A 17,927-nucleotide genomic window follows, 5' to 3' on the forward strand; every position below is an offset into this window, starting at 1 on the left:
CTAAGCTAACAGTCAGGAATGTTGAGGTTCCTCAGTTACACCTGCTTCCCCTGGGTGCCACCCCAGTCCCGTGCTGCAGTGACCATCCACACGCATCTCAGCCCTCCTTGCTTGGTTTTTCCCTTGTAGTACTCTGCCCATCCTGCCCAGGTTTGACCTATGAAACTTTCTCACATCTTGAACTTTAAGAGGAAGAAAGGTGTTTTCTAGGTCAGAGCCATAAATAAGAAATAATTACAGAAGCCCTTTCATATGTTAGATGTGGTAATAGATGGGACATCCCTAGTAGAAGTCCAAAGTCCTGCACAAATAGGAGAAAACTTGAACCCAAATAGAAATCTCCATGGAAACGCCTCTTGTCAACAAGTATATGAAACTTTTTTTTACAGGTGTAGTTTTCACTTGACTATTATGCAATGACTCAGGAATCCTTATACTATGTCTCACTAAGGTGTCATGCTAATAAGGGAGAAGGCGAGACTCGCGACCTATAGGTTTTCTGGCAGTTTGAGAATTTCTCGGAGTTTTAAATCATTTCTCAGAGTTTTAAAATTGCTTAATTTTTAAACATTCTTCTGGCTGCTGACTCTGAGTTCATCGTGACCAGGAACTAGTTCAACACTGGGTCCTCCACATTTTGAATGTGCCTGCTCATTTGCTGAATAAATAAGACCATACACAGAGCCTCCCCTATCTTCTATTTCTCTACTTAAAGTACCTAGCACAACTGGGAGTAGGCAGGAAGTCCTCCACAAATGTTAGCAGAGTTAGGGGCCAAAGTCAATATCAAGGGTAAAAAGGAAACATCTCTAATCAAAATTATCTTTGAAAATCCCTTAAGTCAACCATAACATAGGTATATATGAATAGTGAATTACAATGTGCGTGGCCAGGTACTGTGGATCTTGCATGTAATCCCAATACTTTGGGAGGCCAAGGCAGGAGGGTTGCTTGAGGCCAGGAGTTTGAGACCAGACTGGGCAACATAGCAAGACCCGACCTAAGCCCTGTTTCTACCAAAAAAAAAAAAAAAAAAGCAAATTACTTAGAACAGGGCTTAATCAATGCCAGGTCCTATCAGGATTCTCATGAGCCTTATGCAGGCACCTGAGCATTCAAAACAGTCCTTAGATGATTGAATCTTGGTGGTGAACAACGATGGATGTATAATTCTAAAGTTTTCTGCTTACCTGAGGGTTTATTCTTTAAAAATATCAAACCTCAATGACGTGAACACATTTAAGAGATGTGCCTGTCAATGTAAATCCTAAAAAGATAAAGCAAGTGAAACCCCTAACACATTCCAGCCCGGGCAACAGAGCGAGACTCTGTCTCAAAAAAAAAAAAACCAACAACAAAAAAAAACCTAACACAGGGCAGCACAGAGAGCAAGTGCTCAATCAATATTTGCTGGATTTGAATCTACAGTTTGCTTCATTAGACTCGTGTACCGAGTTCTTTGGAGAGCTGGAAAGAACTGTTTTTAAGTTGGAAATTCTTATTGTGGGGTTCTACCACCGAATGGTTGCCACTCTTTTGACCTTGGGTACTGGTCTCATGATCCGTGAAGCGGTTCTGGGTGGGCAGGAAACATGATGTAAATAAAATCCAGGTGTCGTGTGTTTTTACAGTATTCTCACCTGAAGAGTAGGAGGATGCACGACTGCTTGGAGAACAAGGTACCTGCAGCCCCGCAAACCCCAGGCATCTCTGTGATCCCCTGTCTGAGTCAAAGCTGGTCTGCAGGTTGTGCCCCTGATCCTTCTGCCCAGTGGCCCGCTGGTACCAGCCACGCAGGTGCTCGGCGACTAAGGCCTTGTGGATGTTTTTGGTGATGTGCTCCGATTTTGCGGCAGCCTTTCTTGGCAGCCGGAGAGTTGCATATGGGTTATGGGGTACCCGGTCAACCTCATCTTCGTGAAATGATCTGCTGTAGTCCCTCTGGCGCTCATATCCATAGTGGGCTGAGGACCGGTAGGAAGGGTTGACACTATACTGTCCCTCGGTGTCATTCTCATAGACATAACTACCACTGTAATAAAAGTCACACTCTGCATAGGGCGTGTACCCGGCAATGTAGTAACTGGAAGACGGTGGCTCCTGACTCTTTGAGTAGACACCATTCCTCAAACTATCCTTTTGTGCTAGGTTGGGCATGCTTCCTGAATTTGAAGTAGAAACATTCTGTTTCTTTGACCTCCTCCGACCCCTGGTGCGAGTGTCCAGGGTCTGGGTGGTGTAATAGGGGCCTGTAACTGGTGTCACACAGTAATACTCCGTGCTTGATTGGCTTGTATAAGAAGACCCGTCATCGAGGATTTCTGTGCTGCTGCTTCTTTGGGATTTGGAGAGGGAGAAAAATGGCTTATCGCTGTCCATCTCGGAGAGCAGGTGGGACTGGGACTCCAGGCTTCCACTCCGCTGCCGGCAGTGCTGAGAGGAAGATTCAGGTCTGAAAGAGGAGAAGGCAAATTTGTCAACACCAAGAAGAAAAGGAGGACCCAAATAGGAAAAAAGAATACCATGCTGAATGACTGAACAGCTTGTGAATCGCAATAGGACTTTGAAGGTTGCCAAAGCTGACGGCACAACAGAACCCATTTGTTCACCAAATCTATTGGCTCACACGTAAATTCATTACCATAGTCAAAATGAGAAAACAACCAGGTTCTGTTAGTTCCACAAGCGAAATCCTTCCTTAAGGGTAGGGAAAGACATAGACTGAGGATGCACAGTTTGCATCAGAGCCTGGAAAAAACAAAAACAAAACCAAAAAAAAACCCAACGTGTCTTTGGAGGGTACTGTCTTCCTAGAGGATAGGAAGACATGGTACATTCAAGTGCAGGTCAGGGGTGTCTGGGCTGAGTCATGGCACTGCTATTTCCCAGCTGTATGAGCTCAGTCCAGATATTTAACCTCTCTGAATCTTGCTTACTGTTTTGTAAGATGACGATGAAAACAATATCTAATATCTACCTCACAAAAGGCTTGCTGTAGGGACTAAATAATCCAGTGCATATAAAACATTTAGCACAGCACTCACAAACATTTCCAAATGGTGCTATTGTTACTAACTTCATCCTCACCATTGAATAATGAATGGTAATATGTGACTGGGGAAATTAAGGTACTAAAAATCTAATGTATATTTGAACAAGTCAAATACATTTTCTTTGCCAACATATTTGAAACCATAAGTTAGCAGAAAATGTAAAACCATAAAACAAGGTCCTGCTATAGAAAGTCACTTGAAATGATTAAAAAACACAACAAAGCAAGACAGAACCTCAAAGCAAAAATCAACACAGCTAAAGCAATGAGAATGAAGCTCTCTTACTCCAAGTGGCTGCTGCTGTAGGCGTTTCGGGTAAGAACTGGCGTGGTGGGCATGCTTCGTCCGCCCTGGGGCCGCCTCTCCAGAGTTTTGTAGGGGCTGCTGTGTGTCGACAGCATTTCTCTGTGATGAGAAAAAGAATTCAGGAAATGATGAGTCTCTCAACATCTCTGGCAAACTTGTCATAAGCAGATAGGAAACTTACTAGAAGCCCAAGGAAAGGGAAAATAGGGAGAAAGATAGGAAGGGCGTCTTTGTGGTTCACTAAACCACCAGGGCACTTCCTGGTCTGTTCTAGATGAGTTTTAGGGGAAGCATATATGGTCTGACTTTCTGAGTCACAAATATGTAGGGAAAGAAAGGACTTTTAATAAAGAGTACACTGAATAAAAAGACTCAAAGCGACTAGAGCTGTTTATGTAGGCACTTGAACATTCAAAACAGTCCTTAGATGATCAAATCTTGGTGGTGAACAGGGATGGATGTATAATGCAGTTCACTCCTTTTTTGTAAACAGTCTAGAATACTAAATAGTTATTGGCTTTGTGGGCCAGATGGTGTCTATAGCGACTACTCAACTCTGCCATTGCAGTGCAAAAGCAGCCATGGATAATATGTAAGAGAATGGGTGTGGCCGTGTTCCAAGAAAATGACCTATGGATGCTAAATTTCATATCATTTTTACATGTCATAAAATATTGCTTTTGATCCCCCTACCACCAGCTACCTAAAAATATAAAAACCATTATTAGCTCATGGGCTACACAAAAACAGCAGGACGGATTTGGCCACTGGGCTGTTGTTTGCTGGTCCCTGGACTAAGAGCAACATCCTTAAATCACTATGTCTACTTCCCAGCACAGTGACAACACAATTTGAAGTTATTTTTTTCTTTTTTCTTTTTTTTTGAGATGGAGTCTCGCTCTATCCCCCAGGTTGGAGTGCAGTGGCGCGATCTCAGCTCACCGCAAGCTCTGCCCCCTGGGTTCATGCCATTCTCCTGCCTCAGCCTCCTGAGTAGCTGGGACTATAGGCACCTGCCACCACACTTGGCTAATTTTTTTTGTATTTTTAGTTAAGACAGGGATTCACCATGTTAGCCAGGATGGAAGTTAATTTTTTTTAACTAAAAGTAATTTTGATCAAATTTTACTTACTACAAAAGCAAGTCTAAGTTCATTGGAGAAAACTTTAAAAACACAGATAAAAAGAAAAATTTAAATGTCTATAATCTTTTTTTAGATGGAGTCTCACTCTGTCACCCAGACCTGAGGAGAGTGGCGTGATCTTGGCTCACTGCAACCTCCAGCTCCTGGGTTCAAGTGATCCTCCCACCTCAGCCTCCCAAGTAGCTGGAATTACAGGTGTGCACCACCATGCCTGGCTAATCTTTTGTTTGTTTGTTTTTGTATTTTTAGTAGAGACGGGGTTTCACCATGTTGGCCAGGCTGTTTTCGAACTCCTGACCTCAAGTAATCTGCACCGCTCAGCCTCCCAAAGTGCTGGGATTACAGGCGCTCTGAGCCACCGCCTATATAATCTGATACCTTATATATAGCCAGTCAACACTAACTGTTTACAGATTATTTTTCCTAAGCACATAAACTTATAAGCATGTATCTATATATAAACATATGTATTTATTTTTTAACAAGAAAACATGAGATTTACTATATATTCTTTTTCAACACTCATTTTTTAAAAAGTTAAGTTGTATCTAACATTTTATGTTGCTTAATATTTGTCTACAGTGTTATTTTAATGACTGCATAGCATTTTATTGTATGGATTTACCATAATTATGTACTTTGTTTTCAATTTGCCATTAGTGTAAGCAAGGTTATAATGAGTATCCTACATGTAGTTAGTTGATTCGGTAGTAAAATTCCTAAATGAAATTGCTGGATCAAAGAGCAAGTCCATCGTAAGTGACTGGAGATGTGGGTACAATAATTTTTAAGACAATGATTCCCAGCTATAATTCTTCCTTTTGCTGAAATAGCTTTGTTTTCCCTAACATAAGAAGCTCACTTGTCTCATGTTATCCAACAGGACTTTCTGCAGTGATGAAAATGTTCTGTGTCTGTTCTGACCAATATGATAGCCACTAGCCACATGTGGTTGCTGAGCATTTGAATTGTGGCTAGCATGACTGAGGAACCAAATTTTAAATTTTATTTACTTTTAATTAAACTGGCTAGCACAGCTGTAGCTCCTTGGATCTCTTACCATTTCAGGCAAAAGTTCCTAAATGCGAATCCACAAACTGGGCTGATATGTGATAAAGTTTTCACTGGCCTTTAACAAATTAGAAATACAACAATGTGGCCAGGTGCGGTGGCTCACACCTGTAATCACAGCACTTTGGGAGGCTGACGTGGGCGGATCACGAGGTCAGGAGATCAAGACCATCCTGGCTAATACAGTGAAACATCGTCTCTACTAAAAATACAAAAAAATCAGCCGGGCATGGTGGCGGGTGCCTGTAGTCCCAGCTACTCGGGAGCCAGAGGCAGGAGAATGGCATGAACCTGGGAGGCGGAGCTTGCAGTGAGCTGAGATCGCACCACTGCACTCCAGCCTGGGTGGCTGAGTGAGACTCCATCTCAAAAAATAAAAAAAAAACATAAAATAAAATAAAATAAATAAAATAAAATAAAATAGAAATATAACAATGTGTAGGTTATATTTTCATAAGTCACAATTTATCCAACTTGAATAATCTAATAATCTACCTTGATTTTGAGAATAATTTCCTTTATTTAAATTTTTTTTAATTTTATTTTTGGCCCTTGTAGAGCAAATACTTCCCATCTTTGCTGAGATGCGGTATAACATATTCAGTGAAATCAGATCGCAAGCTTTGGATCCTGCCAAGTTCTAGGCTACCGAGGTTCAAACCTTGATTCCCATGTTTACTAGCTGATGAACCCAAAGAAGTTATTCATGGTCCCTGGCCCTCAGTGTGCTTATCTGTAAAGGGTAATGACAGTAGTAACACTATCAGGGTTGTCATGAAGTTTAAATTCATTAATAAATTGCCTAGGAAAAACATAAACAGTATCTGGGACACAGTAAGTACTCAATAGTGGCCAGGCGCAGTGACTTATGCCTGTAATCCTAGCACTTTGCAAGGCCGAAGTGGGCGGATCACCTGAGGTCAGGAGTTCAAGACCATCCTGGCCAACATGATGAAACTCTATCTCTACTAAAAATACAAAAATTAGCCAGGTGTGGTGGCGGGCGTCTGAGTCCCAGCTACTTGGGAGGCTGAGGGGGGAGAATCGTTTGAACCCGAAAGGCAAAGGTTGCAGTGAGCCAAGATGGCGCCACTGCACTCCAGCCTGGGCGACAGAGCGAGACTCTGTCTTGGGGGAAAAAAAAAAAAAGTAAGTGCTCAATAGAAATGTTATATGAAGTTAATATAACATGAAATTAACATTACATTAAGTGAAATGTTAACTTCATTTGATTAGTATTACTACAACAATGATAGTTAATATATTTTTGATATAAAAATGTCATTTATTTCATGGATTCATGGTGCTATTTGTTTGAATGTTTCTTTTGTTTTCTTTTTCTTTTCTTTTCCTTTTTTTTTTTTTTCTGAGACAGCATCTTGCTCTGTTGCCCAGGCTGGGGTGCAGTGACACGATCATAGTTCACTTCAATCGTGAAATCCTGGGCTCAAGCAATCCTCCTGCCTCAGTCTCCCAAGTAGCTAGGACTAGGTATGCAACACCACATCTGGCTAATTGAAAAAAAAATTTTGGGGCTGGGCACAGTGGCTCATGCCTGTAATCCCAGCACTTTGGGAGACTGAGGTGGTTGGATCACCTGGGGTCAGGAGTTCAAGACCAGCCTGGCCAACATGGTGAGACCCTGTCTCTACTAAAAATATAAAAATTAGCCAGGTGTGGTGGCACGTGCCTGTAATCCCAGTTACTTGGGAGGCTGAGGTGGAAGAATTGCTTGAACCCACGAGGCAGAGGTTGCAGTGAGCTGAGATTACACCACTGCACTCCAGCCTGAGTGACACAAAGAGACTCTGTCTATAAAATTTTTAGAGATGGGGCTTCATTAGGTTGCCCAGACTGGTAGTCTCCAACTCTTGAGCTCAAGTGATCCTCCCAAAGTGCTGGGATTATAGGTATGAGCTGCCACACTCAACCTGTTGGAAAATTTCTTTTTAGGCAAAGCAAACAGCTGGTAACTGTTTGTTTTTTAAGGATTGACCCATACAGCCAAATTCTGGGAACCACTGGCCTGTCATGTTTCTAAAACCTGGTCTCACTGCCCTGATAATGTTTACCTGAGATATCTGGGAAAATGCGTGGATTATGTATTTTACAGATTATGAGTTTAAGTTCCATGTGTATTTGCAGGACTGGAAATCAGTCCTGCTACTTGGTTTGGCAGAGTGGACTTAATTTCCTTAGACCAGTGACTATGAAACTGAACTGTGGACAGTATGTCCAAATCCAGATGATAATTAATGTCCCTATAAGTTAATATAGATCAAATAGACTTTAAAGTCAAGGAAATGGTCAAATGCATTTTAAAAGACTTATTAAAAACATTTTCATTTGCTGTGAACAACAAATAACTGGGTCAGTTTCTATGCCCCAGTTTTATAAGATAACATCTTTTGGAAGGATAAATAAAAACATGTAAAAATGTATCAACCATACATTGCATTTTGGAGGAAAAATTTCCTAGCTGTGAGGCATTAACCTTACTGACGATACGACCTCTCACCTGGACTGCCTGGTATCCACAAACTGTTCATTGATGGACGACTTTCTGAAATGGATTCGCTCAATACCAAGAGACTTGGGGGGAAGAATTCTTGGAGAATGAGGTACTGAACTTGATCGCTGCCCAGCAAGAGTGAAGGCGTCACTGGCTATAATAAGTAAATGGGTGAATGAAAAAATAAGTAGGCCAATTAATAGGTAAATAAATATCTTGCCAACATCTCAAAAAAGAAATTGGAAGATTTAGTGAATAAAATGTTCTTCCAAAGATGATATTTTTAGAAGATCATAACTTTCAAGAAGTTAATTTTTATATTTTATACACCAGAAAAAATGAAATTACTGAACACTCTTCTGGGACCTGAATCATCTTTTGCCAAATTCAACAGGTGTCACTCTGAGTGAGTAAAGCACTCAAGGGGAATGGGTAATACCGCAGCTTTTAAAAAGCTATGTTAAAGAAAACTTCCAGTGTGAACCAAGGGGAAGTTGGCCTGGATCATTTTTGTTCACCTTTACTTTTAAAGTTTTTAGGCCTCTTTGGCCAAAGGCTTATCCTGTCATTGAAAGTAAGGAAACTGACTTACGCTGCATCATTAGAGGCTTGTTATGTTTCCCACTGATATTTACATTTTCTTTTTTTTTTTTTTGAGACGGAGTCTTGCTCTGTCGCCCAGGCTGGAGTGCAGTGGCCAGATCTCAGCTCACTGCAAGCTCCGCCTCCCGGGTTCACGCCATTCTCCTGCCTCAGCCTCCCGAGTAGCTGGGACTACAGGCGCCCGCCACCTCGCCCGGCTAGTTTTTTGTATTTTTTAGTAGAGACGGGGTTTCACCGTGTTAGCCAGGATAGTCTCGATCTCCTGACCTCGTGATCCACCCGTCTCGGCCTCCCACAGTGCTGGGATTACAGGCTTGAGCCACCGCGCCCGGCCGATATTTACATTTTCAAAGAGGGGTGGCAAGCATGACCAAACATCAGCTCACAGGAAGAATTCTGCAGTGGTGAAATTTTATGCACCATAAAACTTGGGGAAGATAAAGCGGTGTGGGGGTAGTTTCCTGGAATTCAAGTCATACCACAGAGATAGCCAACTCAATCATGATTAAGTACAAGAGATGACAAAGAAATACTCTATTAGTTGATAGTAAACCCATTCTATAATGAAATGTATTAAATGGCTGGACACGGTGGCTCATGCCTGTAATCCCAGCACTTTGGGAGGCTGAGGCAGGCGGATCACCTGAGGTCAGGAGTTCGAGACTAGCCTGACCAACATGGTGAAACCCCATCTCTACTAAAAATGCAAAAATTAGCCGGGCGTGGTGGCTAATGCCTGTAATCCCAGCTACTAGGGAGGCTGAGGCAGGAGAATTGCTTGAACCTGGGAGGCGGAGGTTGCAGTGAGCTGAGGTCACGCCATTGTACCACTCCAGCCTAGGCAACAAGAGCGAAACTCCGTCTCAAAAAAAAAAAAAAAAAAAAAAAAAAGAAAGAAAAGAAAAGAAATATATTGAACAAATATAGGCCATTACGATCAATGCAGCCTGCCCCTATGAAACAACAAAATGACAGGTAGCCCAATGTCTAACTGTGCCTTTCTTCCTAAGTAAAATAAACTTTCCTTTATCTAGAATATGAAAGTTTATTTCATATTGTAAAACATACAATGATTTTATTTCATATTGTGATGAACACAGTGATAAAGTGTACAATCTAATATCCTGGTTTTTATATGGGACTCCAGATACATAAGATGTCACCATTGGGAAAAGCTGGGTGAAGGAGTCTTTCTATTAATCATGCAGCTCTCCATGAGTCTATGATTACTTCAAAATAAAAAGTTAAGAAACACTTTAGAGAGCCTTAAAGTCCTTACTGAGAGACTTAGATACTCTTGTGAGGGCATTCTGATTTCCTGAGGTCATGTGATTTTTGTGGTCCTGTTATTAATACTGAGTTAACCTGAGTAGGTGTTAATCATACACTTCCTTTCCCAACCATTTTGCATAAATGTAAGTTAGTTTATTCTACTTCTTCTCAAAAGAAAAACAAATAGGCCTTACTTAACTAAGAGCATTATCTTAATTATTTCAGAATATCTCACATTGTTAAACCAAAAAAGGAAGAGCCACTTACGATCATCAAAGGTGGTGGTGTCAGACAAAGAGCTACTCTCTGAGGGGATTATGTCTTCTGTGAATAAAAATAACTGCCTTTAGTGCAATTGTGCATTTATACAATTAGAGGGGGCTGAGAGAAACAATTTTCAGTGGAGTGTATTTTATTTTCATTTCAATAAATGTAATTAATTACAGTACATTAAGAATAATTAACTACCGTAGCAAGAATGGACTCATATACTAATAAAAATCAGAACATTTTACATATGGTACAAATATTACATTAGATTATTTCTTAAAATGGAACAGACTTCAAGGGAGTGCTGGTTTTAAACTAGTTTTCAGTGTTTCTTCTACACTGGAAGAAAACTTTACCTACATATTTAGTGCTTACGACCAACAAACTGGAAAGAAAAATCATGCCATTCTTATCATAAATGCTAAATGTTAAATAAAACACATCTGAATCCTCATTTGAGAATCTACTCTTAATATAACTTGGCTTTCGACCCCTCCCTGAAAGAAAGGGCTTTTTTTTTTTTTTTTTTCTTGTTTGTTTTTAGGACAGGGTCTCATTCTGTTGCCCAGACTGGAGTGCAATGGTGCGATCATGGCTCACTGCAGCCTCAACCTCCTGCGCTTAAGCAATCCTCCCACCTCAGCCTTCTGAGTAGCTGAAATTATAGGTACACAGCACCACGCTTGGCTAATTTTTTGGATTTTTAGTAAAGATAGGGTATCACCTTTTGTCCAGGCTGGTCTTGAACTTCTGGGCTCAAGCGATCTGCCTGCCTAGGCCTCCGAAAGTACTGGGATTAAAGGTGTGAATCACTATGACTGGCCAAGCTTTTCAACAGGTTTCTCAGCAGTGGCACTACTGACATTTTGAACTGGATAATCCTCTGTCCTGGGGAACTGTCCTGTGCATTATAGGATTTCCAGCCTCCCTGGTTGAGAACCACTGAATTAGGTTTAAGTCTTGGTTTTGCCATTTATCGACTATGAGACTTTGGGCAAATTAATCTGTATCACCTGGCTCAACCCCACAACGGGGATAACAGCAGTATCTATCACGTAGTGCTGGGGTGAGGCGTTAGAATAACAGATGTAAAGCCCCTAGCCCAGCTCCCAGCATTACATGACAAATGCTCAGTAAATGTTAGCTAGACTTAAATCTTTAGTTACCTAGACACTGCGTTCTGGCTGGCAATGGCCATAACACTCTGACTATTGCTGGTATCCATCAACTGTTAAAGAACATGGCCAGGCATGGTAGCTCATGCCTGTAATCTCAGCACTTCGAGAGGCCGAGGTTGGCGGATGACTGGAGGTCAGGAATTTGAGACCAGCCTGGCCAACACAGTGAAACACTGTCTCTACTAAAAATACAAAAATTAGCCAAGCATGGTGGTGCATGCCTGTAACCCCAGCTATTTGGGAGGCTGAGGCAGAAGAACTGCTTGAACCTGGGAGGCAGAGGTTGCAGTGAGCCAAGATCATGCCACTGCACTCCAACCTGGGCAGCAGATAGAGCTCTGTCTCAAAACAAAACAAAACAAAACAAAAAACAATAAAAAAAAAACACCCACAAACATATTCAGTAAAGATAAGTATCTCACATGCATTGATCTGCATTTGCAAATCATTCCATATTCAATTGAGTGCTTTGGCACAAAGTTCTAGGCAAATATAATCCTTCAATGTAAAATTCAAAACCATTATGAAGGGAAGCTCTCCAATCAATCTCTAATGTTAAGCTGTATCAGAGACAAGTGAACTCTCTCTATTAGACACACAGTGGAGCTTGAAGGCAAGGTGCCAGTATAGTCAGCTGTCAGGCATACTTTCACTGTAAAGGAGAACATTTGAATTTTGCACAGTTTGAGGATGAATGGGCCATAGCAAATGGTCATGAAGTTAAGCACAATGCTAATAACCCATATCTGTAGGTCCAGAAATTAACGATCCCCAAGGCCACCTGGATTTCACGTTCAGTCAAAGCTACTCTACATTCTCCAGCTGTAGTGGACTAACACTTGTGTGTTGATGCTGTGCATTCCCTTTCCAAAGGCAACGTCTGCTTTGTAAATCATTTGCTCTACACCCAAGTATATTCTAAACTCACTTACCTTATTTCATCAAATCTAAGATATGTATTTTAAATACCAGTAAAAAATAAATTAATTGAAAAAGTACTGCCAAGTATGATTGTAACACACCATCTAGTGTGTTAAGAACTATCCCAAGGCTGGGCGTGGTGGCTCACACCTGCAATCCCAGCACTTTGGGAGGCTGAGGCGGGAGGATTGCTTGAGCTCAGGAGTTTGAGACCCGCCTGGGCAACACAGTGAATCCCCATGTCTACAAAACATTAGCCGGGCATGGTGGTGTGCGCCTATAGTCCCAGCTACTAGGGAGGCTGAGGTAGGAGGATCACCTGAGCCCAGGAAGTCGAGGCTACAGTGAGGTTTGATGGTAGCACTGCACTCCAGCTTGGGCCACAGAGAGAGATTCTGTCTCAAAAACAAAAACGAAAGCAAACAAACAAAAAAACCAAAACTATCCCAATTTCCTAGACGTTAAAATGTAAAGGAAAAAAACTCTCAGAATCAAAAAAATACAATCATATTTCAATCACCAGGCTGAAAACCATGCCAATAAACATGTAAGGTCAATTGGACTTTAAATCTACCTGGGAGTTCTCAGTTTACTTTTTTTTCTGAAAATGAAAGTCATAAATACATAATGTTGAGAACTTGGAAAATACAGAAGAATATTAAGAAGAAAATTAAGTTACTTGAAATTTCACAACTATTAGTACTTTGAAATAGTTCTTGGCCAGTCTTTGTGTGTGCATATTTCTACAAAATTGAGATCATGTTGTGGTAACAATTTTATATCAGGCTTTTCTGCATTTCATGTTATATCATGACCATTTGCCTATATCTTTATTTTTTAATTTTGTTTACTTTTTTTTTTTTTTTAAGACAGGGTCTTGCCCTGTCACCCATGCTGGAGTGCAGTGGTGCAATCATAGCTCACTGCAGCCTCAACTGCCTGGGCTCAAATGATCCTCCCATTTCAGCCTCCCCTGTGGCTGGGACTACAGGTGTGCACCACCACGCCTGGCTAATTTTTAAAATATTTTTTGAAGAGATGGGGTTTCACCATGCTTCCCAGAGTGGTCTCAAAATCCTTAGCTCAAGTGATCTGCTCACCTCAGCCTCTCAAAGTGCTGGGATTATAGGTGTGGAGCGCTGTGCCCATTCTGCCCATATCTTTAAATAGCCTTCATAAATTACAGAAATTTTCAATCAAGTTTACATACTTATAAAACTGAAATTCCAAACAATTTTTATCCTAAGAAACTTAGTTTTGTCAGGCACAGTGGCTCATGCCTGTAATCCCAGCACTTTGGGAGGCCAAGGAGGGTGGATCACCTGAGATCAGGAGTTTGAGACCAGCCTGATCAAGATGGAGAAACCCTGTCTCTACCGAAAATACAAAATTAGGTGGGTGTGGTGGCGCATGCCTGTAACCCCAGCTACTTGGGAGGCTGAGGCAGGACAATCACTTGAATCCGGGAAGTGGAGGTTGCAGTGAGCCGATATTGCCCCATTGCACTCCAGCATGGGCAACAAGAGTGAAAGTCTGTCTACAAATAAACAAGAAAACTTAGTTTTGATCATCTGGTTCTTCTTCCTATCTCTCACCAAATTAACTGGTAACTGGTTTGGACATGCTAGGTACCATTAAGTATTAAGTAGGGGACTCAAAAAAAAACCTTACTTATTACTAACCTGGTAACACTGCTGCTTTCTGGCTGGGTTTCTTTCCACACCTAATTCGGTATTCGTTTATTGCATTTTCAATCTCCTGAAGCTTTTTCACTGCATCTGTGTAATCTTGCTTTCGCTTTTTCTTCACAGTTTTACAAAGGTCTGGCTCATTGGCAAGTTTCTTTGCAGCTTCCACCAGCTTTTGTTGTATTAGAAAATTACTCTCCAGTTCTTGCAAAGCAGGATCCTGCATTTATACAATGATAGTTTTATTTTTACGGACACATATGACCAACTCTTACATGCATTGTGTAATAAAACTTGCTGTGCACTTTCTTGAATCAGCTGTTCTTTGAGAACACTATCTTCCCAAATTTTACTGCATAGACATCCTTGTCAAACACTTTCCTTTACCTGTCTTAACTTGAACTTCTCATTAGTCCAAACCTCTTCCCTTTTCAAGGAAGGGAATGGCCTTTCATTCATTCAGTTGGTTGGGAGAAGATCACAGTTTTTATGGATATATTCTTAACTCAAAGCTCATGGATGCAGAAGGTTATATTCATATGCATAGTTTTAGAGAAAGATAAATTTGGGGTTGATCTTCTTCCTGGTAATTCCTGGTTGCATGACCCTGGATACACAGCTTCATCTTTTAATGCTTCAGTTTTTTTCATCTGTAAAATGAAGATAACACCTACCTTATGAAAGTAGGATGAGGATTAAATGAGATAATATATGTGCATTGCTTAGCTCAGAGATGGGTACACGGTAAGCACTCAATAAATAGCAAAGATTTCCAAAGAAGAAAACAGATAATTTTCTAAAGCTAAGATGGTCAAATTTCTACAAGAAACATGGGTATGGTCATATTGGCTGATGATATGCAAATGACAAAGTATTATACATTCTATATTGGCTAACAAATATTTTAACTTGATTGTAACTCAGTGCTGTGCATGTATTATCTCATTTAATACTCACTGGATCCCCTGGAGGGAAGTCCAATCATTACCCCCATTTTACAGATGAGGAAAACTGAGGCCTGAGAATTGAGACTTTAGAGAGGCTAAACTATTTGCCAAAGGCTATTATTTAGTTTTAAGTAAACGAACCTAATGCTGGAGTTCTTAATTCTTATAATACTGCCTCTCAATTGAGAAACATCTGGAGTTCACTGAATGCTGTCTCTGATTTGGGGAGTAAAGTAGTGAGAACTCAATTTTGACTGGAGTGGGCATGAAAGAAAGAGTTCAGTTTGGTCTACACGATCCATCTCTGCTGGTGAGATAACATACAGCAGAGACTCAAAAACCAAAGGAAAAAGTCCACTACAGTCAGACAGCTTTCCTGTCTCAGGATTAATTGAAAGGCTCAGAGGCGTTGTTCATACCTCTTCACTTGGCAGCAAGTTGTCATCTAATTTGAAGGCAGTACCCACACGTCTTCTGACCTGAGGAGGCTTCTCGCCTACGTTCAGGGGATACTCCTTTGGCATTTTGCCTGTGAGCTCCTGTAAAACAGGACAGAATCAAGAGCGGATAATTGACACTGGCCAAAGTTGTCAAACACAATTCGATGAGCCCAAAAGAGCAGACTCACAGCCTCCCGTAGACAGATCTTCTTAAGCTCCTCAACTTTTTTCAGAAGTTTTTCTTGTAATAGTTTCTCCTTCTTCTTTAGTTCAAGGATTTTTTCTCTCTTTTGCTCCTCACTAACTTCTGAGTCTTGAGAACCTAGGGAATGAGGGAAGGGCAGGGAAGGTTTATACAAGGGATGTTTCCTTCCTTTCTAAGGGACAAAGGATTTTAAGCTAAAGCTGCTATTAAATGGTAGTTTATTTCTTTTCTCCTTGTTTCTCAACATAATAAAAGGAAACTAGAAAACATTCTCTCATTCTTCTGGGTATCAAACAGAATCTGGTAAGAAAATGTGCCTTTTTGCATCCTGGCTCAGTCATTTTGGGGGTAATGATAAAATGTTTAATGTCCCAGACACACCCAAGGAAAATTTTCATTTTTCTGAGCAGAAGAGAAGGTAAGACGGTCCTTGAAGAGTTGTTTCGAGTGTTCTTTTAGAAAGTAAGCAAGCAAGGAAAAGAAAAATCTGTGTGAAGGAAGGTCATGCTTCAGATACACAAGTTGACAGTGAGATTTAGATGGGACGAATCGTTTTAGTAAAGTTACATATAGTTACTGATAAGAGATTCCAGAATTTTTACAGACGAAGGGCTTAGGGGAAGCTATCACATTTGAGGGGTATGCTTGTAATCATGTTTGCGCAGCATTTTATATTGCATGGAGAATTAGACAATTATCTGTATCAAAAACTAAATGCTGGAAAAAGCAGCTGCTGGGGAATATGTTCTTTCAAGCCACACCAAGGAACTCACCATCCTTGTATCTCATATTACATGCACAACCTATTTATAATTTGACTTTCTACATATTCTTTAAAAACTTAGCCTAAAAATTTTATTCAAAGCTGTTGCATACATGTTTATTGATATGCTTATTTATTTCCAAAAGAATGGATTAAAAGATGAATTTAGAAGTGGTTTATGATGGAAAAAACAAAATAAAGATGGCTTGCACATTCTCTAATCCCAAGATGTTACCTGAGGAGATTAAACTGCCATTGCTTGCCATGATGAACTGACTTTTCGCCTCCAGTGTCACCAGCTTGGAGGCCCTTTGTGTTCCTGTCTCTGTCAAATCCATTGCAATCTCGTCTAAACTCCTGGCTGAAGGAATTTTTGCCTAAGAGGTATACAACAATGAAACAGAATTAACTCAAACATACTTCAAATTAATAAAACAATTAAGTTAACATACAATGAAAATATCAACACAGAGGATAATTTAGAATTTTCACATATTCAAGTGGCATTCTTCAGACCAAAAAATAAAACAAAGCAAAAAGTCCACAAGCCTTAAGCTTTGTAGTTAAAATGTTTTAATAACTATACATGATTTTCTCATGGTGTGGTTCAGTTACTAACTTTAAAATGTCACCGGCACCATCACCACCAGCAGTGTCACCAGTATATACAAACATGCATGGCAACAAGCTGGCCAGTCTTACAACTTATAAAGCAGCTTATATATTGCCCATCATTTAAACATATAAAAAATCTGAAATAGTTGGAAGTTAAACATAAAAAAATCTCAGAGAGCAAAAATATATGTGCTTGCATCTTTTGTGAGAAGGCTTATCTTCTAAACAGAATGCAAAACGGGAATCTGTCCCTATAGAAATGATGCCAGTTACTTACTTTGCTTTGTTTCCTGTCCAGGTAAAACTGATGCTGACTAATTGCCATTACCCAAATGGACTTGATGAGAGAAGAGTTAGCATACCATGTTTGCACAAAGAGGCCACTTTGCCCAAAGGTTCTTCTTGAAACTGAAATCCTGAAAGATTAAAGAAAGCACTCAAATAATTCCCCTCTGGCCCAGCATGATGCAAAATGTACCCTGCGAGCAGCATTGTAACAAGGCATGTTCCTCTTACTTGTCTTCTGTTGCAAAAACTCTTATGCAAATGGCAACCAAGTTTCTGATTTTCTCCTTTTACAACAAAACGATTCAGACCTAAGTAATCTCTTTCTGGATAAACAGCATGTTTAAAAACACATACACGTGAACTTAAAAGCTGATAAAGAATCAGTCAAATTAGAGATTATACAAAAACTTTTAGTTAGAAACTCTAAGGATGTATAGCCATCACAAGTGGTAAGGAACAAATGGGATAAGATTTATTTATTTATTTATTTATTTATTTGAGACGGAGTCTCCCTCTGTCGCCCAGGCTGGAGTGCAGTGGCGCGATCTCGGCTCACTGCAAGCTCCGCCTCCCGGATTCACGCCATTCTCCTGCCTCAGCCTCCCGAGTAGTTGGGGCTACAGGTGCCCAACACCACGCCTGGCTAATTT

At 40.5% G+C, this 17,927-nt stretch overlaps 1 protein-coding gene across 5 annotated transcripts in view; it reads right to left on the minus strand.

Annotated features, from left to right (window-relative positions):
• The window catches only part of FRMD4B (FERM domain containing 4B), a 360,926-nt gene that overhangs the window by 8,794 nt on the left and 334,205 nt on the right, over nucleotides 1-17,927 (minus strand). For all 5 annotated transcript variants that reach the window (XM_050781288.1, XM_050781285.1, XM_050781286.1 and 2 more), the window contains 9 exons: nucleotides 17,267-17,405; nucleotides 16,610-16,751; nucleotides 15,595-15,728; nucleotides 15,386-15,505; nucleotides 14,014-14,239; nucleotides 10,230-10,286; nucleotides 8,094-8,241; nucleotides 3,339-3,458; nucleotides 1,641-2,452 (listed from right to left, as the gene is read on the minus strand). In XM_050781288.1, coding sequence (XP_050637245.1) covers nucleotides 1,641-2,452; nucleotides 3,339-3,458; nucleotides 8,094-8,241; nucleotides 10,230-10,286; nucleotides 14,014-14,239; nucleotides 15,386-15,505; nucleotides 15,595-15,728; nucleotides 16,610-16,751; nucleotides 17,267-17,405 — 1,898 coding nt within the window. The remainder of the gene's footprint in view (nucleotides 1-1,640; nucleotides 2,453-3,338; nucleotides 3,459-8,093; nucleotides 8,242-10,229; nucleotides 10,287-14,013; nucleotides 14,240-15,385; nucleotides 15,506-15,594; nucleotides 15,729-16,609; nucleotides 16,752-17,266; nucleotides 17,406-17,927) is intronic.

This window comes from Macaca thibetana, chromosome 2 (genome assembly GCF_024542745.1).
Source record: "Macaca thibetana thibetana isolate TM-01 chromosome 2, ASM2454274v1, whole genome shotgun sequence".
Lineage (NCBI taxonomy): Eukaryota > Metazoa > Chordata > Mammalia > Primates > Cercopithecidae > Macaca > Macaca thibetana.